This window comes from Salvelinus namaycush, chromosome 11 (assembly GCF_016432855.1).
Source record: "Salvelinus namaycush isolate Seneca chromosome 11, SaNama_1.0, whole genome shotgun sequence".
NCBI classification, from domain to species: domain Eukaryota; kingdom Metazoa; phylum Chordata; class Actinopteri; order Salmoniformes; family Salmonidae; genus Salvelinus; species Salvelinus namaycush.
The window spans coordinates 2,228,597-2,253,387 of record NC_052317.1 but is presented as its reverse complement, the minus strand read 5'-3'; the positions used below and the strand labels follow the sequence as shown (position 1 = coordinate 2,253,387).

The following is a 24,791-nucleotide window of genomic DNA, read 5'->3' as shown; positions in this document are numbered from 1 at the left end:
AAACACTGTTTCCCATGATTGTTCATTGAACCATAAACAATTAATGAACATGCACCTGTGGAACGGCTGTTAAGACACTAACAGCTTACAGACGGTAGGCAATTAAGGTCACAGTTATGAAAACATAGGACACCAAAGACTCTGAAGAACACCAAAAGAAAGATGCCCAGGGTCCCTGCTCATCTGCGTGAACGTGCCTTAGGCATGCTGCAAGGAGGCATGAGGACTGCAGATGTGCCCAGGGCAATAAATTGCAATGTCAGTACTGTGAGACGCCTAAGACAGCGCTACAGGGAGACAGGACGGACAGCTGATCGTCCTTGCAGTGGCAAACCACGTGTAACAACACCTGCACAGGATCGGTACATCCGAACATCACACCTGCGGGACAGGTACAGGATGGCAACAACAACTGCACGAGTTACACCAGGAACGCACAATCCCTCCATCAGTGCTCAGACTGTCCACAATAGGCTGAGAGAGGCTGGACTGAGGGCTTGTAGGCCTGTTGTAAGGCAGGTCCTCACCAGACATCACCGGCAACAACGTCGCCTATGGGCACAAACCCACCAGGGGTGGACCAGACAGGACTGGTAAAAAGTGCTCTTCACTGACGAGTCGTGGTTTTGTCTCACCAGAGGGGATGGTCGGATTCGCGTTTATCGTCGAAGGAATGAGCGTTACACCGAGGCCTGTACTTTGGAGCGGGATCGATTTGGAGGTTGAATGTTCATACAAATATTTACACATGTTAAGTTTGCTGAAAATAAACGCACTTGACAGTGAGAGGACGTTTCTTTTTTTGCTGAGTTTATCTTGCATTACTCATCTCATATGTATATACTGTATTCCATACTATCTATTGCATCTCAGCCTATGCCGCTCTGCCATTGTTCATCCATATATTTATATTAATATTTTCTTATTCCTTTCCTTTACTTAGATTTGTGTGTATTAGGTATTTGTTGTGGAATTGTTAGATATTACTTGTTAGATATTGCTGCACTGTCGGAACTAGAAGCACAAGCATTTCGCTACACTCGCAATAAATTGAATGCCCTTATTATTATTTGTAGTAGTAGCTATTAGTAGTAACAGTACCATAATTATGTGATGACATTAGGAATCTCTAACTGCAGGCTTAATGTAGTCAGTCATGTTGAACAATTTTTTTATCAACTTTTTACCCTTGAGGAAAACGATTGCAATAAGAGTGCAGTATAACTGCAGTATGCTACGTCCAAAATGACATTTTTTTTTTACTTCAGTAATTTTGCAGTATAACTGCGATTAATGCATCCAAAATATCACAGTTGACTGCAGTTACTGCAGATTTTAAAACGGTAATATTTTTTGTAAGGGCGCCGGTGCAATAGACGCCTACCCGGGCGCCCGGTCCAGATGATCGAATCCCCTTATTGTTATTATTATTATTATTTATTATTAGTTGTAGTAGTAGTACCAGTACCCTAATTACGTGATGACGTTTGAAACTCCCACCGCAGGCGTAATGTAGTCAGTCGTGTTGAAAAAAAATAGAAGCTGAACGAGGAGAAAGCGCCGAAATGGAGGCCGGCGTAGGTGGCTAAACACGAGAAGTGACAAACCGATACATTTTCAATAAACTTTGAGGCGCTTATGATTCTCAAAAAGAGTATATCTGAGAAGAATCTAGTTATCCATAGCTAGATAACTCTGCATTGGATATTGTTGGTGAGTTTCTAAGCATCGCGTTGTTGTTGTAAAGACGACTTCCACCGGGCGCCATTTAATTACGTTGTCAAGTCAGGAACAAAACATCAATTTGAAGAGGAACGGATTGTGATGTCTATTTTCGTGTTAGACACAAACCTTGAAATAGCTTACTATCCATCCATACGCCGTAAACTAATCCCTTAATAGTTTGGCAGCTAACTAACGTTTTTCTTTGTTATTCATATTGACCTACGTTAGCGTGTTAGCTAAGAATTAGCTAGCAAGCGTTAACGTTAGCTGGCTAGCCACCACCTCGTCCATTTCCAAGACTAGTAACGTTAATGGCTTGTTGACATCAACTTAACTAGTTAGCTAACTTTAGGCTTAGTTTCCCCCAAATAAAATACTATTGGGGTCTTAACTATTGCAGTTGGTCAACAACTTGGATAACAACCAAACCAGCCAGTGTAACTTCACGTTAACTTAGCTAATCAGCCGATCACTGGTTGCCAGGATCTACTGTGTGCTAGCTAACATTAGCTGGTTAGCTAACTAGCATAGAAACCTCGTGTGCTGCTAGCTAGATAACGTTACCGCGGCAAGAAATTCAGACTCATAGAACTGAAACAGTAGCCAGCTAGCTTATACATTTAGCTATCTGTCTTAGTAACCAATAGCTAACCAACCTTAGTTAACTACTGGTAATTAGCTACCTCTCTGACTCTGGACATAATAACGTTTCGGGTAACTTTAGTTAGCTAATCAATTAGCTTAAGTTGATTCCAGTTAACGTTAGCTAGCTACCTCCCAACCATGCTGGCTTTGGACACTCATCCCAGTAAACTATATTTTGGACCCGGGCTAGGGGTACAAATAAAGTTGTTTGAATAGTTGCATATGTTGCCCTCACAAGGTAGCTAGTGAGTTATGTCTGTCAATTAAACTGTTTTATCGTTTACTTTTAAAGTTGTCAATTATACAAATCCAACAAGGAACAATTGCACACCGAATCACTGCATTTTTCCTCACTAGTGTCCTGGTTATAATGGACTGTCCTTATGCACAAAATAAAGTGGATTTTATTATGGACACATGTTGGGAAAATGTTGATGTATTGAAAAGAATGACATGAAACCATTTTGTCAACTGTAGCCTATTTGATACGAGTCATTTTGTGAAGTTCCTGAGCTTAACGTTTGATAAAGGGTATTACTGCCAGTGGGTTCTGTTTTTATTACCACATTATGTAAAATGTCTGCTCATTTAGTTATTTACATGTGAAAATGTAATGAAATGCACTTTGATTAGCCTTGTGATACAGTTTGTTTGTTCTTTAGGCAACTGTGTTCATTCATTGTCATGCCAAACACGTTTCAAGCTAAACAGGTATGACATAACATGTATGACATTGATAAAGGAGTTGGCTACAGTGTGGGACCAGAGCATGTTGGGATATTGCTTCATTGCCCAATTATTATAAGTGGTCCCACTCTTTGATGATAAACATATTAGTATCACATCTAGTTGTAGGATATGTTTGTGTTTTTATGTTTCTGGTCATTTTCCTTTATGTAAACCCATTCTGCAAATGTGTGTACAGTACTGAATGTTGTTGCTCTAGTAGGCCTCTACATAGGCTAATTTGCCTAAACTGAGTTTGTGTGGAAAGTGGGGTGCTCAAAGCTCACTCGGGTACTGCTTACATGAGGCATACATGAATGTCACGGTGCAATAGCGTAGACTGACTGTTGCGTTCTTAGTTTGAATTGTGTTCATGGCAGGTTTGCTGTACACCTAGGTTCACCATAGGTTCAATGTATAGATTAATAAGCTTGTGCACGATAGTATGCCAGTACAAAGTTTAAATGAAACCTATAATTGATGCTTGCAAGATGGTATGACTGAAGCCATGTTTTTTTGTTTGTTTCCTATGTCTCTTGTTATGAGAGACTGGCAAAGAAAGTCTGGAAACCTGTTGCAACAACACCCCTTTTGCCACTCATTAATTTAGACTTGCCCATATTTGCAAGCTCACCAAACTAGAACTCACCTGAACTGATTTACATCAGTCACTGCTAGTCCAGGGTCAGATGTTTTTATTGACCTAAATAGTAGGCCCATGACAAAAGTGAAAACACGAAGCACACAACTCTTTGATTCTTTAAGAACCTGCTGTATGTGAAATATTGTGCTATAGCTTGGAAAATTTAAATAAATGTGACTCTGGATGACAACATGTTTGTTTCCAACATTAGGGCTGATTTCCTAAATGAGTTCATATCTGCTTTGTTTGTTTACTTGCCACGATACTAATGGGTATCATCCCGGCACCAGTAAATAGGCGTACTTTAAGGTTGTTAGAATTTGGGGTTGGATCGGCTGATCCTAGATTTGTCTAAAACTGTGATCACTTCCCACCTGTGGTGTATGTTCGCAGTTTCAGCTGTGCCTGTCCAGTCAGGGGTGGTGTCATGCCTTGTTTTTTGAAAAGACAGAACTCTGCAATTAGACAGCATCTACTTATAAGTTGACTGTTCTGAGAATTGTATATTGTGGGTGTTGGTGATGATAAAGCTTCTTGGTAGAGGAATGTTGCAAATTCCATGCCTAATCAGTTACATGGGCCGAAGCTGAATTTGTCATCTGTAGTTACAGTATAATTAATCTCCTAAATAATGGCTGCACAAACCTGTTAGACCCGATGAGATGGCTTTGATGCCCTTTCAAAATAGATTTAGTACGTTATATTTTGAAGAAGCACTGCCCAAGTGTTTTGTGAGAATATTGTGTTTAGCATTTTCTCTGTACTCATGACACATTACTTTTCAACCAACCGATCAATTGCCTCTCACCTCCGCCCCCATCTTCCATCTCTCCCCAGGTTTAAAGGAGCAGCAGATTGACCATGGCGACGGACACCAGCTCCCCGCCACGGTTCTTCCACATGCCGCGGTTCCAGCACCAGGCACCACGGCAGCTCTTCTACAAGCGCCCCGACTTCGCCCAGCAGCAGGCCATGCAGCAGCTCACCTTCGACGGCAAGCGCATGCGTAAGGCTGTCAACCGCAAGACCATCGACTACAACCCCTCGGTCATTAGACACCTGGAGGTAATGGACGTGACATGAAGCATCAGTTATTTTGTGACCAAACTTTTAGGTTCTCTTGTGACCCACTCAATGAACAACCTTTTTCCAGCTACCAAAGCACAGGCGTGTTTCTAGAGAAACTGGACTTTGTGAACAGATTAATGGCGCTGCATTGGATAGCAGCTCAGGGCTCAACATTGTCCTATTTTCCAAGACAAGTAAAATAAAAATCAGACAAATAAAATAAATACACAAATCACTATCAACGTATTTATTCTGATCAAAGGCCAATATTGGAATAATATTCAAATCTGTTTTTCATGTAGGCCTTTACATATATATAAATTAAAAAAGCCTGCATGTCAAAGAGTAGGTAATATGCAGGTGATATTGGCTTACAGCGTCATGTCCAAACCGATGCTGACATGAGGTAGGTGACAGAAAATGTAGCCTAACTTTAATAAGACTTTTAATTACATAAATATAGGCTAAATGCTGGTAATGTTTGACAAATATTATGAAAGATCGAATCCTACTACAACTTCTCTGACGCTCTTTGGCTCATTGGATGTGGCAGGGCTTGCAAACTCACAAATTACAAAGGGAAACCCAGCCACAAGCTGCCCAGTGACGCGACCCTACCAGACGAGCTGAATTCCTTCTATGCTCGCTTCGAGGCTAACATGGAACCATGCATGAGAGCACTACCTGTTCCAGGGGACTAAGTGATCACCCTGTCCATAGCCGATGTGAGTAAGACCTTTTAAACAGGTCGACATTCACAAGGCCGCAGGGCCAGACGGATTACCAGGACGCGTACTCGGAGCATGCGCTGACAACTGTCTTCATTGACGTTTCTCTTCCTCAATAGTGTGCAGCAAATTTTACTATATGAAAAGCCAAAATGAGTATGACATCCTGGCATTTAACGGATACTACATTTTCTAAATGTTATAAAAGCTTAATTTTTTCCCGTACCCAACATTACTACTATTTAGAATGCAAGTACGGCTATTCAGACACGGCCAGTTTCTAATATCCACACGCAGACATGACAATGAACGTGGAAAAATGTACTTGAGCAATCACTCCCACGTATGTACAGTGCATTTGGAAAGTATTCAGATCCCTAGACTTTCCACGTTTTGTTACGTTACAGCCTTATTCTAAAATCGATTTTTAAAAATCCCCTAACCAATCTACACACAATACCCTATAATGACAAAGCAAGAACTGTTTATGTAAAAATAAAATCAGCTAATTTATCATTTAAAAAAAATCTGATTTACATAAGTATTGAGACCCTTTACTCAGTACTTTGTTGAAGCACCTTTGGCAGCGATTACAGCCTCGAGTCTTCTTGGCTCTGACGCTACAGGCTTGGCACACCTGTATTTGGGGAGTTTCTCCCACTTTTCTCAAGCTCTGTCAGGTTGGATGGGGAGCGTTGCTGCACAGCTGTTTTCAGGTCTCCTGAAATGGTCGATCGGGTTCAAGTCTGGGCTTTGGCTTGGCCACTAAAGGACATTGAGACTTGTCCCGAAGCCACTCCTGCGTTGTCTTGGCTGTGTGCTTAGGGTCGCTGTCCTGTTGGAAGGTGAGCCTTCGCCCCAGTCTGTCCTGAGTGCTCTGGAACAGGTTTTCATCAAGGATCTCTCTGTACTTTGTGCATCTTTCCCTCAAACCTGACTAGTCTCCCAGTCTCTGCCGCTGAAAAACATCCCCAAAGCATGATGCTGCCACCCCCATGCTTCACCGTAGGGATGGTGCCAGGTTTCCTCTAGACATGTCGCTTGGCATTGAGGCCAAAGAGTTCAATCTTGGTTTCATCAGACCAGAGAATCTTATTTCTCATGGTCTGAGAGTCCTATAGGTGCCTTTTGGAAAACTCCAAGCAGGTTGTCATATGCCTTCTACTGAGGGGCTGGCCACTTTCCCATAAAGGCCTGATTTTTGGAGTGCTGCAGAGATGGTTGTCCTTCTGGAAGGTTCTCCCATCTCCACAGAGAAACTCTGGAGCTCTGTCAGTGACCATTCGGTTCTTGGTCATGTCCCTGACGAAGGCCCTTCTCCCCCGATTGCTCAGTTTGGCCGGGCGGCCAGCTCTAGGAAGAGTCTTGTTGGTTACAAACTTCTTCTTTTTAAGAATGGTAGATGCCCCTGTGTTCTTGGGGACCTTCAATGTTACAGACATTTTCCTTACACAGATCTGTGCCTAGACACAATCATATCTCGGAGATCTACCTTTGACATCATGGCTTGGTTTTAAATGTAATCTTTATTTAACTAGGCAAGTCAGATAGGAACAAATTCTTATTTTCAATGACGGCCTACCCTGGCCAAACCCGGACGACTCTGAGCCAATTGTACGCCGCCCTATGGGACTCCCAATGACGGCCAGATGCGATACAGCCTGGATTCGAACCAGGGACTGTACTGAAGCCTCTTGCACTGAGATGCAGTGCCTTAGACTGCTGCGCCTCTCGGGAGCCGATTGCACCACTCAAATCATGTCCAATCAATTGAATTTACCGCAGGTGGACTCCAAGTTGTAGAAACATCTTAAGGACGATCAATGGAAACAGGATGCACCTGAGCTCAATTTCGAGTCTTATAGCAAAGGGTCTGAATACTTATGGAAAGGTATTTCTGTTATTTTTAATGCATTAGCAAAAATGTCTAAACCTGTTTTCGCTTTGTCGTTGTGTGTAGATTGAGGAAACTTTTATTTAATCCATTGTAGAATAAGGCTATAACATAACAAAATGTGAAAAAAGTAAAGGGGACTGAATACTTTCTGATTGAACTGTATGTATTTGGCTGAAATGTGTTTAAATGCAAAGACCTTTGTCCATTTTTTTTCATGGTTCCTTAAATGCTCTCTTTTTCTTGACTGCAGAATCGTTTGTGGCAGCGAGACCACAGAGATTTCCGTGCTATCCAACCAGATGCAGGATGCTACAATGATGTAAGTATGGACAGATAATAGGCTTATATGATTTACAGTTAAAACTGGGATTTTGACCTTACGGTGTCCGTAATTTAAGAAGAAAATATGCTATCAATGAATCTGTGTCCGGGTGTTAGCAAGTTCTTGTTCCTGCCTAGATCTGATAAATGTTGTACCCATTTGTAGACAATATGCTGAAATGTGTTTATTCCTCTGGCTCTTTATTCCTCTGGCTCTTGTAGCTGGTTCCTCCTGTGGGCATCTTGAGTAACCCCATGAATGCAGTTACCACAAAGTTTGTCCGAACTTCCACGAACAAAGTGAAGTGCCCTGTCTTTGTCATAAGGGTAAGTTTCTTTTCTCTCACACTTTCCGCACTTGTTCAGGGCAGACTACTTGTATTTTTCTGAGACCATGTGAAGCCCATAGTGCAGGGGTGTCACTCAATTCCTGGAGGGCTGTGTGTCATCTGGTTTTTATTTCTGTTCATTTTGTGTCCAATTTAAGACCTAGACAACCAGGTGAAGGGAGTTCCTAACTAATCATTAGGCAGGTTTCCATAGACAAAAGCAATGTTGCAAAAAAACATTGCGGCATGTGTAATGGAAAAGGCAGCTATAGGAGAAATGTTCTAAAGATGGACAAAGTTCTTCTGTTCAGCGGATGGATTTTATTTTGTCTGACTTTCTTCACTGCGACAAATGATGGAAACTGTTTTTTTAAAATAAATGATTGCCGAATAGTTTTGAAGGTACGCGTATCTATAAAGCTCCAGTCCACATTTTAAATTAAATGCCTACTGCTTGCTAAATCATTTTTTTCCCCAACTATAAAAATGTTTATTTGCTGAAGAAGGATTGTCCTCGCTTTCAAGAATGCCTGAATATCTTCGCCTTGCTTTTCTGGTTGGCTGGATGCAAGTTTCACCTTCCAATGCAAGTTTCACCTCCGAATTAGGGCTGGGCTATAAGGCCTAAAAAGCTTTAATTTTAATGTAAAAAATATATATTTTTACTAATGGGCAATTCACAATATACAGTGCATTCGGAAAGTATTCAGTCCCCTTGCCTTTTTCCACATTTTGTTATGTTACATCCTTTTCTAAAATTGATAAATGTATATATTTTTTCATCAATCTACACACAATACCCATAATGACTAAGCACGAACAGGTTTTTAGAACAAAAAAATGATATCACGTTTACATAAGTATTCAGACTCTTACGCAGTACTGTGTTGAAGCACCTTTGGCAACGACTACAGCCTCAAATCTTCTTGGGTATGACGCTACGAGCTTGTCACACTTGTATTTGGGGAGATTCTCCCACTCTTCTCTGCAGATCCTCTCAAGCTTTGTCAGGTTGGATGGGAAGTGTCGCTGCACAGCTATTTCCGGTCTCCAGAGATGTTCGATTGGGTTCATGCCCTGGCTCCGGCTGGGCCACTCAAGGACATTCAGAGACTTGTGCCGAAGCCACTCCTGTGTAGGGTCGTTTTCCTGTTGGAAGGTCAACTTTCGCTCCAGTCTGAGGTCCTGAGCAGGTTTTCATCAAGGATCTCTCTGTACTTCACTCTGTTCATCTTTCCCTCGATCTTGACTAGTCTCCCAGTCCCTGACAATGAAAAGAATCCCCACAGCGTGATGCTGCCACCACCATGCTTCACCATAGGGATGGTGCCAGGTTTCTTCCAGACGTGACGCTTGGCATTCAGACCAAAGAGTTCAATCTTGGTTTCATCAGACCAGAGAATCTTGTTTTTCATGGTCAGAGTCCTTCTATTGCCTTTTGGCAAACTCCAAGCAGGCTGTCATGTGCCTCTTTCACTGAGGAGTGGCTTCTGTCTGGCCACTTTCCCATAAAGGCCTGATTGGTGGAGTGCTGCAGAGATGGTGGTCCTTCTGGAAGGTTCTCCCATCTCCACAGAGGAACATTACATTTAAGTCATTTAGCAGACGCTCTTATCCAGAGCGACTTACAAATTGAACATCATTTTAGAATGATTGAGGCCACTTTGTTCTTGGGGACCTTCAATGCTGCAGACATTTTTTGATACCCTTCCCCAGATCTGTGCCTCGACACAATCCTGTCTGGGAGCGCTATGGAGCGCTATTCCTCTGACCTCCTGGCTTGGTTTTTGCTCTGACATGCACTGTCAACTGTGGGATCTTACATAGACAGGTGTGTGCCTTTCCAAATCATGTTCAATCAATTGAATTTAGGTATCTTTTCTTTTTTGAAATATTTTATTTGCTAAGCTAAAAACCTTTTTTCGCTTTGTCATTATGGGGTATTGTGTGTAGATAAATGAGAGACAAATATTATAGAATAAGGCTGTAACGTAACAAAATGTTCTGAATGACCTGTAGAGCCCGATTTAAAGAAATTCGCTTTGTTGCACAAGTAAACATCAATACACTGCATTTCAAACAGTCTGGAATTATCCAATGAAGACTTGTAAAATTATACCTAAGCTAAATATAAGCCTTCAACCATTAGACCCCCTAATCATTTAATTATTTGATCAAAATAGATTACCTGCTTTGTTGCAATAATCACTTATCTGGCTTTCAAGTATGTCTACGAAAATGCCCTTTTTACAAATGTAAATAGAACCATTCACATTGCACATCCACTAATAATGACCAACTTCTGGTAGCAGGCATTGTAGAAAATGTATACAGGTCTCATAAACAATCTCTCAAGCACAAGCCCACTGCTGGTGAGTAGCCAGCTAATCCTTTATGTTTAAAGTCTAGCCAACTTGTATCTATTTGCTTGCTAACAAGGTAGAACAGTTGAACTGTTATGAATGCACCCTCCTGTCCGTCTCCAACTGTTTGAACAGCACAGCCCGTTCCCTTTTAGTCGTGAACTCAAGTGGCCTAGCTACATGGATAAGAAGATGCTTATTTCTCAGAATGTGAACGAGTTGCTAATTCCTTATACAAATGCATTTTTTAATGCTCAATGCGTGTTTATTTAAAACAGACTAGACGGCTTGCACATAAGCCTGTGGCTAAAGTGGTGCTACCAATGCGTGGTACCGCAATGCCGCAGGCGACAAACTGAGCGTTTATTTTCCACAATCGTGTTAATTCTTGATACTCCTGTCTTAGTAGGGACTGCTCTGTTGTGCATTTTGGGAGTTGAGACATAAAAAGGGTATTGTTACAAAGGTTACATGTTGGGACATACCTTAAATGCAAATAGCGAGTTGAAACTGCTTGTTGTCAGAGAGGAGGAAGTGATCTTTCGTCCCTTTTTTGTGAGTGTCGGGGGGAGGGGCTTGGTGTCTGTGCGAGGGGAAAGGTGCACACAGCACAGAAGGAGCGAAGGAAACGAGACCAAGAAGACACACGAAGAAAAATACCTTGATTCTTGCGATACAAGCATTTGGAACATCGTGCTAAAACATACACTACCGTTCAAAGTTGGGGGTCACTTAGAAATGTCCTTGTTTTTGAAAGAAAAGCAAAAAAAATCCCATTTAAAATAACATCAAATTGATCAGAAATACAGTGTGGACATTGTTAATGTTGTAAATGACTATTGTAGCTGGAAACGGCTGATTTTTTATGAAATATCGACATAGGTGTACAGAGGCCCATTATCAGCAACCATCACTCCTGTGTTCCAATGGCACGTTGTGTTAGCTAATCCAAGTTTATAATTTGAAAAGTCTAATTGATCATTAGAAAACCCTTTTGCAAATATGTTAGCATAGCTGAAAATTGTTGTTCTGATTTTAAAGAAGCAATAAAACTGTCCTTATTTAGAATAGTTGAGTATCTGGAGCATCAGAATTTGTGGGTTCTATTACAGGTTCAAAATGGCCAGAAACAAAGGATCTTTCTTCTGAAACTCGTCAGTCTATTTTTGTTCTGCGAAATGAAGGCTATTCCATGCGAGAAAGTGCCAAGAAACTGAAGATCTCGTACAACGCTGTGTACTACTCCCTTCACAGAACAGCTCAAACTGGCTCTAACCAGAATAGAAAGTGGAGTGGGAGGCCCCAGTGCACAACTGAGCAAGAGGACAAGTACATTAGAATGTCTAGTTTTAGAAACAGACGCCTCACAAGTCATCAACTGGCAGCTTCATTAAATAGTACCCGCAAACACCAGTCTCAACGTCAACAGTGAAGTGGCGTATCTCAGACTGGCCAATAAAAAGGAAAGAAAAAGATGGGCAAAAGAACAGACACTAGAAAGAGGAACTCTTCCTAGAAGGCCAGCATCCCGGAGTCGCCTCTTCACTGTTGACATTGATCCTGGTGTTCTGCGGATACTATTTAATGAACTTGCTAGTTGAGGACTTGTGAGGCGTCTGTTTCTCAAACTAGACACTCTAATGTACTTGTCCTCTTGCTCAGTTGTGCCCCGGGGAGGGCAAGTTACACCGTGGTACGGACCGCGGCGATACGTTGGCACATGAGAATGATTAGAATATGGCAAATATTAGTCAATTCTTGCATTGTGTCCATGCTGGCTTTTGTGGGCTACCTGAGACATGAAACAGTTAGGTGGGAGGGCAGTCACTAATGCGCAAGTTTGGAAACACTTCAACCACTTCCTTTTTATTCGACACTCAAGGTTTTAGCTGACTTTTTTTGTGTGGGGTGTTTTGTCATTACGTTAAGCTGTTTTTATTCGACACAACAGTTCAGTGGAAATGCAACGTAGCAGCCATTTGTTGCATCTATTTTCTATGCAAACTTTTTAAATGTCGACAAAAAAAATTTGGGATACGTTTATGGAAACATAGCTCTTGCACTTAATTGATCAATCAAGTACAAGGGATAAGCCAAAACCCACACCCTTGGCCCCACCAGGAAATGAGTTTTCTGCAGAATATAAATGTGCACTTCAGAATATGATTACTAAGTTCAGTCTCACTCTCTTCCTTTTCTTACCTATTTTTGCCTCCCTTTCTCTCATGTCTCCTCCATCCCTCGTTCATAGTGGACTCCTGAGGGGAGGCGACTTGTCACAGGAGCCTCCAGTGGAGAGTTCACCTTGTGGAACGGACTCACCTTCAACTTTGAGACCATCTTACAGGTGAACATTGAATCCACCCTCCTACAACACTTTACAATGAACTTAACCTTTTGGCTCCGCTGCCTGAATACACTTTCTTAAAAAAAGAAGTTTAAGGTTAGGCATGGGGTTAGCGAATCACCTCTTGGAACCACAAGAAACGTCAGCTGTATATCCACCGTCTTCTAGAAATGTGTCTCCAGCCCTGTGTTTTTGTGTCCTAGTGCTCTCTCTGACTGCGTCTGTCTCTCTACACCCCTCAGGCCCATGACAGCCCCGTGCGGGCCATGACCTGGTCTCACAACGACATGTGGATGCTGACGGCTGACCACGGCGGCTACGTCAAGTACTGGCAGTCCAACATGAACAACGTCAAGATGTTCCAGGCTCACAAGGAGGCGATTAGAGAGGCCAGGTCTATACACAATCTACCATTTTCTGTAGTTAACCCCAGCCTATTACTGTTGTTATTGCTGTTTCCCCTGAAAATGATTGATACATGTACGTCTGTGCTGTCGCAACACTGCACTGATCTCTTCTTCTTGCCATCATCATTGCCTGTGGCTCACGATGAGTTGTGTATCTTGATTTTTTCTATACATAACTACTATGTACAGAAAAGGTTGATTTTCACGGTGTTGTTAAATAAAGTGTTGATCTATATCTATATTCAAAAGGTATTGGCGCACGTTAAAAGACTACTGGTTTACATAGATGAGCCCAGAGGGACAGAGTAATACCAAATAAAGTTGGAGAGGTTGCACTTGACGTTGCTGCATAGGGAGTTTTGAATGTGGCGCACTTCCACAAGGGGACAGTATTATCCCTCTTATGGACACATAGGGTCTCCATACACACACTGTACCACAGTCCCATGGTTGGTTTGAAGTTTTTTGAGATGTAGGCAAATGCATATCTACAATTCCCACCTTTTGAATCCACCAATATTGCCACCCCCATGTTGTCTCCCGTTTAATTTATCCCAGTAACAAAACCCACATCCACAAGTGACCCCATAGCTTCTTGAATAAAGACTTTATTTCTGTTGAACACGCTACCAAATTTCCTCTGGGGTTTAGAGCAGTTGGCTATCACCCTTCACTTATAGTTCCTATGCTACCCACAAGGTCGCTTTGACCACCCACCTTCCCACCACCCCAATAACCCTGGTATATTCAAAGTTAAAGATGCACTATGCAGAAATCGCTCTGCCATTGCTTCGTTGCTAAAATTCGAATAGTTTGCCTAATTGTCAGTTTGTGACAAAACAAGCAAGTATAGTGTAGAGTATCATTGTACCATCTAAACCGCTGTGAAATATTGCATTTTCAGCTGTTTGAAGCTTGTGTACAAAACCGAAAGTAAAAGATGCAAAAACAAAACTTTAAGAACGGGAAGTATAGAAATAGTGCACATAGAACAAATCTACCGCTTCTTAGACTTGCTTTCAATGAGTGACAGATCTATGACACACTTTTCTATGTGCATTTGGTTGGGTCAGCCAAAAAGTTACATATTGCAGCTTTAATATCTACATTGAATGGGGCGGTGGAGTTAGAGGGATTTATTGAATAAAAGGTTGCCATTGTGTATATTTCTACCTTTGGTGGTGGTTGCCTTCATGGAGCTTTACGAAAATATTCAATAAAGATCATGAATAGGGTTTTATGCTGGGTTTATCTCTGATCTAAAACAACTTAAAGCTTCACTGTTGAATACATCATTTCTCAATGCCACCACTTATTTTCTTTGACTGTTAATGTTTGTGAGACACTTTTACTGTCTTGTTGTTAATGTTTAACGTGCATTGAATCTCCAGGACCAATTGAAAATAAAGCGTCTCAGGGCTGTGGCCATAGCCCTGAGGAAATTGTGACAGGAGGAAAAGGGCACTGCCATCATACAAGCATTGATGGCTATGCTCCAAAACTGAAGATTGCAATTAGGGAACTAGTCAAGAAGTTCCTCAGGTGTCTGTTATGTCAGGTGTAGGCTGTCTTTGCTGTTGGTATGAGTCAAGTTCGGGCCTATAGGCTGGATGGTCAGGGGGGCTCTAGTATGTTAGCTCATCATCATGTTACAACTGTTGCTCCAACTACAGATGGAGCCATATTATCTGACTGACTAACAGGAATGCACTACCTCATGACGCTGTAAAAAATAAATCAGTTTGTCTGTTTTCAGACCTAGGCCTAAGCAAATCTGGAAATAATATGGTGCCACCGCTTATCATTTCCATCATTTTGTAAAGTGTATATTGCTTGATCCACAAAACATATCTCTACAGAAGTCCAGTTGGTCAAATACTACTGCTCTGTAATCTCACACTAGACATCCGAGTTACATTTTCCCCTAGCTTCTACTTGTTTGTGTGCACAAATCTGATTTAGTTCATTATGGCCGTTTCACAAGGTCTAGTGGAGGGCAAGGCGGAGCTTTCGCCATATTGGCTTCACCTTTCTGATCACCTCCGTCTGTAAACACTGAAGGGAATAGGAATAGAGGTGGGTAGGACCGCAATGGGACTGACTAAGAGTTGTTGAAGATCATGAATCGCTTGCAGATATTGTGCATGTTGATAAGAAGGGTAGGTTTAGATTTCATTTTGAATTTCAACAGAACTTCGATTTTTAGCTGGCTTGCTTACTGTTGCTTTAGTGTAAGGCCAAGACAAATGCACTTATTGTAGGTATTGGTAATTTGTGGTGGAGTATAGATGGTAATGCTTGTGTAAACCTGAGAAAGATTAATTTAACTTGGGTCTAGTGTGAAGCTTGCTTTTGGGTTACAGTTTAGACCCGATTGTGTGTTTTTCATTTTTATTGTTATACATATTTATGTGGACACCTGCTCATCGAACATCTCATTCCAAAATCGGGCATTAATATGGAGTTGGTCCCCACTTTGCTGCTATAACAGCCTCCACTCTTCTGGGAAGGCTTTCCAATAGATGTTGGAACTTTGCTGCGGGTACTTGCTTCCATTCAGCCACAAGAGCATTAGTAAGGTCAGACACTGATGTTGGGCGATTAGGCCTGGCTCTCAGTCGGCATTCCAATTCATCCCAGAGGTGTTCAATGGGGTTGAGGTCAGGGCTCTGTGCAGGCCAGTAAAGTTCTTCCACACCGATCTCAACAAACTATTTCTGTATGGCCCTTGCTTTGTGCACGAGGGCATTGTCATGCTGAAGCGGGAAAGGGCCTTCCCCCAAACTGTTGCCACAAAGTTGGAAGCACAGAATTGTCTAGAATGTCATTGTATAGCTTTAAGATTTCCCTTCACTAGAAATAAGGGGCCTAGCCCAAACCATGAAAAACAGCCCCAGACCATTATTCTTCCTCCACCAAACTTTACAGTTGGCACTATGCATTGGGGCAGGTAGCGCTCTCCTGGCATCTGCCAAACACAGATTCGTCCGTCGGACTGCCAGATGGTGAAGCGTGATTCATCACTCCAGAGAAGGCGTTTCCACTGCTCCAGAGTCCATTGGCGGCAAGCTTTGCACCTCTCCAGCCGATGCTTGGCATTGCGCATGGTGTTCTTAGGCTTGTGTGCGGCTGCTCTGCCATGGAAACCCATTTCATGATGTTCCCGCCGAGCAGTTCTTGTGCAGACGTTGGTTCCAGAGGCAGTTTGGAAGTCGGTAGTGAGTGTTGCAACCGTGAACAGACGATTTTTACGCGCTTCAGCACTTGGCTTTCCTGTTCTGTGAGCTTGTGTGGTCTACCACTTCGTGGCTGATCCGTTGTTGCTCCTAGACATTTCCACTTCACAATAACAGCACTTACAGTTGACCGGGACAGCTCTAGCAGGGCAGAAATATGATCAACTGACTTGTTGGAAAGGTCGCATCTTATGACGGTGCCACGTTAAGTCACTGAGCTCTTCATTAAGGCCATTCTACTGCCAATGTTTGTCTATGGAAATTGCATGGCTGTGTGCTCGATTTTATACACCGATTTTATACACCTGTGGCTGAAATAGCCGAATCCACTCATTTGAAGGGGTGTCCACATACTTTTGTATATATAGTGTAGGTGTTTCATTTTGGGTAGATACGTTCTAGTGTCTTGACTCAACATGTTAGTTGTGGGGAAAGACTGTTGAATGAAATAGTATTTGTATTGAGTTTCCATTACTGGTCCGGTCAAGTTTTGTGAATTTTGTTAAATTGCCACTACACAGCTTGATGGGAGAGGTTGCTGTTGTGCCCGGGAGATGCCCCCCTAAGTGGTTGTACTGTACTAAGTTGTACTAGGATTTGACGCTGTTGTAAACCCTGGGAGCCCAACTGTGTCTTCCTGCATTGTTGATTCTCTTCCTGCCTCACTCTGTCTTCAGTTTCTCACCTACGGATAATAAATTTGCCACTTGCTCTGATGACGGAACCGTACGCATCTGGGACTTTCTACGCTGTCACGAGGAGAGAATTCTCAGAGGTATGTTTTCTGTTGAATACACATACAGCTGTACCTCATTGATACACGCCACTGAACACTGACTCACCCCCCCCCCCCCCCCCCCCCCCCCCCCGGAAAAAGACACTCCTGCAGACACTTTTAGGTGACTGCACCGCAACATGTACCTTTACTGTAACCATAAGTCTGAACCATCCATGAACACAAACCTTGGTGATTGTACAGGTAGGCCTAGCCCAACACCAACTAGGCACGTTGCATGAGCATTGACTTTTAATTGTATTTTATATAATGTAGCTATAAAGGCTAAAGCTAGTTCAGTTTCCAAACATATATGTCGTACACAATGTATTTTACGTGGTGACGTTGGTTAGTAACAGGTTATTATTCCAATCGTTTTTGAATTAGTGAAATACTTTGGGCTCTGCAGTACGGAAGCATTGACGTTTAGCATGCTATCATTAGCATATTTATTTCATGTTTATTATTTTTGATACACCATTCTTATGGCGTTAGATAAACCATAGCTAGGTTTTTGAAGCTGCAGTTACAGTTCACACCACTATCTGCAGTAATGAACAGCTGCTTCTTTTCATCTAGCTAGCTAGAAGTTTAAAATGGAAGTTCATATTTTGCACCTTAATTTTAGATGGTTTCTTAATGTTTTCCTTAATATTGCTTTATGTTTCATGGTTCTTCCCCTGAAGTAGTCTATGGGCCAGGAGAAACTAATCCATGGTTCATTTATTTATATATATATATATATTTCTTTTAACAGCTACCACAAACTTGAGGTAACTTTTGCCACAGCCAGCTAAAAATCAATGGGAGTAATGGGGCACCCGTTAAAAATGGAATGGCCAGATAGCTTAATAATTTGGTTTGATGTTACTTAAAGGTGATTTGAGAGAAAAAAAAATATTTCCAGGAACCGCATGTAACCACTCCCATTTAGATTTTTAGATAACGATGGCTAAAGTTAGCTGAAGTTACTGTATAAAGAAACCGTGGATTACATTTTGTACTGGCCCATCGACTACTTTCATGAGCAACTATCTTACATTAAGGTGTACAGTACTGAACTTCCCCTTTATTGTTCATCTTTCAACACCATTACATGCACTACTACAGTGCATACGGAAAGTATTCAGACCCCTTGACTTTTTCCACATTTTGTTACGCTGCAACCTTATTCTAAAATGGATTAAATACTTTTTTCCATCAATCTCCACATAATACCCCATAATAACAAAGCGAAAATAGATTTGTAGAAATGTTTGCAAATGTATAAAAATAAAAACAGACCTTATTTACATAAGTATTCAGACCCTTTGCTATAAGACTTGAAATTGAGCTCACGTGCATTTTGTTTCCATTGATCATCCTTGGGATGTTTCTACAACTTGATTGGAGTCCACCTGTGGTAAATTATATTGAATGGACATGATTTGGAAAGGCACACACCTGTCTATATAAAGTCCCACAGTTGACAGTGCATGTCAGATCAAAAACCAAGCCATGAGGTCGAAGGAATTGTCCGTAGAGTTCGAGACTGGATTATGTCGAGGCACAGGTCTGGGGAAGGATACCAAAAAATTTCTGCAGCATTGAAGGTCCCCAAGAACACAGTGGCCTTCATCATTCTTAAATGGAAGAAGTTTGGAACCACCAAGACTCTTCCAAGAGCTGGCTGCCCGGCCGAACTGAGCAATCGGGGGAGAATCCCCTTGGTCAGGGAGGTGACCGAGAACCCGATGGTCACTCTGACGGAGCTCTAGATTTCCTCTGTGGAGATCTCTGCACAGAGGATCTCTGCAGCACTCCAACAATCCAACAACCATCTCTGCAGCACTCCAACAATCAGGCCTTTATGGTAGAGTGGCCAGACAGAAGCCACTCCTCAGTAAAAGGCACATGACAGCCCGCTTGGAGTTTGCCAAACAAGATTCTCTGGTTTGATGAAACCAAGATTGAACTCTTTGGCCTCAATGCCAATCGTCACTTCTGGAGGAAACCTGGTACCATCCCTACGGTGAAGCATGGTGGTGGCAGTATCATGTTGTGGGGATGTTTTTCAGCAGCAGGGACTGGGAGACTAGTCAGGATCGAGGGAAAGAGGAACGGAGCAAAGTACAGAGAGATCCTTGATGAAAACCTGTTCCAGAGCACTCAGACTGGGGCAAAGGTTCACCTTCCAACTATACAATGACCGTAAGCACACAGCCAAGACAACGCAGGAGTGGCTTCCGGGACAAGTCTTAATGTCCTTGAGTGGCCCGGACTTGAACCCAATCGAACATCCCTGGAGAGATCTAAATATAGCTGTGCAGCGTCGCTCCCCATCCAACCTGATCTGCAGAGAAGAATGGGAAAAGCTTGTAGCGTCATACCCCAGAAGATTCAAGGCTGTAATCGCTGCCAAAGGTGCTTCAACAAAGTACTGAGTAAAAGGTCTGAATACTTATGTAAATGTGATATTTCCGTTTTTTTTTTTTTTGTATAAATTTGCAAACATTTCTCAAGACCTGTGTTTGCATTGTCATTATTGTGTGTAGGTTGATGAGCGGGAAAAACCGATTTAATGCATTTTAGAATAAGGCTGTATCGTAACAAAATGTGGAAAATCCTTTCCGAATGCACTGTAGGCTGAGCAGGATTTATTAGTGATGGTATACTATATCCACAGGAACCGGTTTTCAGCGTCCCACCTCCTTGTATATTAGTACATCATAAGAGTACACGGTTTGGTGTGTTTTCTGTAGTGTTTCCTATGTTAGGATCAGGATGGTTCAGCATGATTCACAGTCACATCAAGACATCAAGTCTTTGTTGCATAAACACCCTAGTCAGGAAAAAACAGTCCTCCTTGATAACATGCTTTGCTTTCTTTTAATAATTGCTGGGAAGGGATAGCCTTGTTGCCGGTCTGTGTTCAGCTATTACGTTCCACTCCTTGTACTCTGTGTAGTTTGTCTTTGTCACATGACACGGAGTACAAGGAGTGAGTGGAAGTTAGACAGGTACTCAGACTAGCGAAGGGACTGGGGGTAATTCATTGTAGTGCATGTTTGCATCCTTGTGCGAATTGAATAAAATGCTTTCAGCCAAGTATGAATAAAGCAAACATCTTGTTTTAGTATTATGCTAATATGTTCACAGTTGCAGTCTGACAATTTGTGTACTTTAACTATTCACAGGCCATGCAGAAAGTTTAGGCCTCATCTGCAATTGGCTTATTCACAGATTCTGTACCGTGTGTGCAAGTTTACTTGTCGTCCGACTTCGGTTAAGGCCCTTTTGCTTGCTTTATTTATTTTGAAACAAAATAATGTTTGCTGTGCTCATTGAAGAATAATGCATAAATGATCACTTAGCCTACTTGAAACCAGTTTGTCTTGCTTTTGTTTTTTTTTAGCCTTTCAATAAACTAAACTTTTCTGTGCTCATTGAAGAATAAATGCAGAGTTTTACTTTTACTTAACAAGTTTGCTGTTTCTTTTTCCTCTAGTAGACACCCTGATATTTTGAATATAACCTAATGCATTACCGTTGGTCGACAACGGTTGTTTTGATTTGTGGGTATTGAGAAGCCTTGTGTACCAAAACTAGAGATGCACTCAGATTTGTGCAAATCTTGAGTGAATTGACTTTTAATTTATATACACTCAGCAAAAAAAGAAACGTCCTCTCACTGTCAACTGCGTTTATTTTCAGCAAACTTAACATGTGTAAATATTTGTATGAACATAAGATTCAACAACTGAGACAAACTGAAATAGTTCCACAGACATGTGACTAACAGAAATGGAGTAATGTGTCCCTGAACAAAGGGGTGGTCAAAATCAAAAGTAACAGTCAGTATCTGGTGTGGCCACCAGCTGCAATAAGTACTGCAGTGCATCTCCTCCTCATGGATTGCACCAGATTTGCCAGTTCTTGCTGTGAGATGTTACCCCACTCTTCCACCAAGGCACCTGCAAGTTCCCGGACATTTCTGGGGGGAATGGCCCTCGCCGTCAGCCTCCGATCCAACAGGTCCCAGACGTGCTCAATGGGATTGAGATCCGGGCTCTTCGCTGACACTGACATTCCTGTCTTGCCGGAAATCGCGCACAGAACGAGCAGTTTGGCTGGTGGCATTGTCATAATGGAGCGTCATGTCAGGATGAGCCTGCAGGAAGGGTGCCACATGAGGGAGGAGGATGTCTTCCCTGTAATGCACAGCGTTGCGATTGCCTGCAATGACGACAAGCTCAGTCCGATGATGCTGTGACACACCGCCCCAGACCATGACGGACCCGCCACCTCCAAATCAATCCCGCTCCAAAGTACAGGCCTCGGTGTAACGCTCATTCCTTCGACGATAAACGTGAATCCGACCATCACCCCTAGTAAGACAAAACCACAACTCGTCAGTGAAGAGCACTTTTTACCAGTCCTGTCTGGTCCACCCCTGGTGGGTTTGTGCCCATAGGCGACGTTGTTGCCGGTGATGTCTGGTGAGGACCTGCCTTACAACAGGCCTACAAGCCCTCAGTCCAGCCTCTCTCAGCCTATTGCGGACAGTCTGAGCACTGATGGAGGGATTGTGCGTTCCTGGTGTAACTTGGGCAGTTGTTGTTGCCATCCCGTACCTGTCCCGCAGGTGTGATGTTCGGATGTACCGATCCTGTGCAGGTGTTGTTACATGTGGTCTGCCATAGCGAGGACGATCAGCTGTCCGTCCTGTCTCCCTGTAGCGCTGTCTTAGGCGTCTCACAGTACTGACATTGCAATTTATTGCCCTGGCCACATCTGCAGTCCTCATGCCTCCTTGCAGCATGCCTAAGGCACGTTCACACAGATGAGCAGGGACCCTGGGCATCTTTCTTTTGGTGTTTTTCAGAGTCAGTAGAAAGGCCTTTTTAGTGTCCTAAGTTTTTATAACTGTGACCTTAATTGCCTACCGTGTGTAAGCTGTTAGTGTCTTAACGGTCGTTCCACAGGTGCATGTTCATTAATTGTTTACGGTTCATTGAACAAGCATGGGAAACAGTGTTTAAATCCTTTACAATGAAGATCTGTGAAGTTATTTGGATTTTTACGAATTATCTTCGAAAGACAGGGTCCTGAAAAAGGGACGTTTCTTTTTTTGCTGAGTTTATTTCACTACTCCCTTAGTTTTGTTACCACTTTAATAAATTGATTGGTTATGTTGCTATCAATTTACCCATTTGTCTTATGTTCTTATTAAAATAATGTGCTTTTACAGCAGAAATGCCTTGCTGCACTTCTAGTTAAAAATGGATTTAGTACTATTTTACAATATAGTCAAAAGGCAAAATTAGCAGCTTTTAACTAAAGTTAATCTAGCAAGTACCCCCCCCCCCCCCCCCTCCCCTCCCCCTGATCTTATTCTGGTTTAGTAAGGGAACCACAAAGCATTTGTGTTATGTGAGATGGAGTTGATTCAAACATGAACACCGGTACGAAGGACCCAGCAGACTGAGGACATTATTTTCAATGTAACTTGTATTTGTATAATTTAGAGTTAAGTTGGAACATGTTTTTAAAAGCTGTCAATCTAAGCTCGTTGGAATGTGGAATGTGTCAAGCCATGATTATCTAAGATGTGTCTTAGACTGTGAGGATGCTGAATCGCAGGGTATCCAATCTCTAGTGTGCAGATGATTTACACACACACACACACACACACACACACACACACACACACACACACACACACACACACACACAGTCAATCTGCACCCATTTTAAAGCCAGACAAAGTGAATTGTCTTCTCACTCCTTCACCATGTTTTGTTTTTACATGGTACATTATCACAAGCATATATCTACCTGTGCACATATTCTTGTAATGGAACCCCTGTGTGTGCTTTCACGTAAATATTTAGGCTGAAGGGGTTACACGCAAGAATGCACTGCTCAAAATCACTTGATGTAAACTGTCATAAATCCCAACATATTTGTTTGTAGAATGTTAAACTGCACATAGCAATATAAGGTAAAACAAAGGCAACGTTTATTTGGTGTCATGTAGTGCTTATGTAGACCTGAAGAAGGACTTACTTACTTACTACTTGTAGAATCAAAAGGTAAAATTGTTGAGTGCCTAACACCCAGAGGAATTGGCTTAGTTAATTTGTTCCAAATTTTTACAAGGTCAACCAGTCATGTTATCACCAATGGTTTGTACACTCATGTATCTCCTCACACACAAATGTACACATTGTTAAACCTTGTTGGTGTCTCAATTACGTTTGTTCACTTCTTTTGCTCTCTCTTGGCATACACACACACACTTTGCAATCTTCCGGTATGTGTAATTACTTTGGATTTGGTCTGCTACCACATCTACTATTTTAATAATAATGTATGTGCATGGGTACAAGTATATTGCCCAAGTTTTATGTTTACTCACCCCACAGTGAGTGAGGGTGGAATTGAGTGACTCCCCTAAGCACACAGTCTTTGTCACACATACCCGTAGACCGCACCATCTCTTACATTCACATACAAGTGAACGATTGTATATTTGTCCTGTCCTTTTGCCTTTGACACACACCTACAGATACTAAAGGTGTTCTTCCTCCACAGGTCACGGAGCTGACGTGAAGTGCGTGGACTGGCATCCCACTAAAGGCCTGGTGGTTTCTGGGAGCAAAGATAGCCAGCAGCCAATAAAATTCTGGGATCCCAAGACCGGACAGAGTTTGGCCACACTGTGAGTTTTACTCAAAGGCAGCGGAAAGTGGCATAAAGCACCTCATCCCCAAAACCCAGAGCCGCCTGAGAAATTATCTAACAAAATGTGGTACTTCTCCGTTACAATTTGTGCCTTCTTGTTAAAATTGTTGTTACTGTGTAGTTTCTCAGTAGATGACTGATGTTAAAGGGAGCTGTAAAATAGTTCAATCCTTTTTAAAATGCTTGAGGCAACTTGGAGGATAGAAAGAAACTTATACCCTTTTTACACTACTGTGCCAAGCTGATCTGTACTGTGATGGCTCTGATATACACCCTACCTCTCCGTCAGTCACGCCCATAAGAACACGGTGATGGAGGTGAAGTGGAACCTGAACGGTAACTGGCTGCTGACAGCGTCACGCGACCACCTGTGTAAACTCTTTGACATCCGCAACCTCAAGGAGGAGCTGCAGGTGTTCCGGGGCCACAAGAAAGAGGCCACAGGTATGCTTTGTCTTGACTGACTTGACTTGGCTTATTCCATTTAGCACCTAGTTCAGCAAATGGCCTCTGCTGTAGTTAGAGGAATGTTATGATGCCAAAAGTTGCTTAGTTTATTTACCCTGTGTTTCCATGGATTGTTTCTGCAGTGCTCTGTCAAGGGTGTGAATACGTCCTCTATCGTTTTTACTGGTGCAGGAGAAACTCCTTGAGTTGACAGACCACTTTATTTTTGTGGTGATCCTGAGTTTGAGACATTAAACTTATGTTAGTGAAATATGTGTGTTAACCCTTTGTCTCCTGTCTCCAGCTGTAGCGTGGCACCCTGTCCACGAGGGCCTGTTCGCCAGCGGAGGCTCAGACGGATCCCTCCTCTTCTGGAACGTAGGGTAAGAGTGACAGCTCAACCCTCAA

The 24,791-nt window shown here is 42.3% G+C and overlaps 1 protein-coding gene across 1 annotated transcript in view; it reads left to right on the top strand.

Annotated features, from left to right (window-relative positions):
• Positions 1-1,526: 1,526 nt before the first annotated feature.
• Positions 1,527-24,791, top strand: part of wdr33 (WD repeat domain 33) — a 41,327-nt gene continuing 18,062 nt past the window's right edge. Inside the window, exons 1-10 of the mRNA XM_039004457.1 lie at positions 1,527-1,713; positions 4,577-4,804; positions 7,683-7,751; positions 7,976-8,080; positions 12,697-12,792; positions 13,035-13,186; positions 17,113-17,210; positions 23,787-23,913; positions 24,226-24,380; positions 24,688-24,766. Coding sequence (XP_038860385.1) covers positions 4,601-4,804; positions 7,683-7,751; positions 7,976-8,080; positions 12,697-12,792; positions 13,035-13,186; positions 17,113-17,210; positions 23,787-23,913; positions 24,226-24,380; positions 24,688-24,766 — 1,085 coding nt within the window. The 5' untranslated portion in view covers positions 1,527-1,713; positions 4,577-4,600. The remainder of the gene's footprint in view (positions 1,714-4,576; positions 4,805-7,682; positions 7,752-7,975; positions 8,081-12,696; positions 12,793-13,034; positions 13,187-17,112; positions 17,211-23,786; positions 23,914-24,225; positions 24,381-24,687; positions 24,767-24,791) is intronic.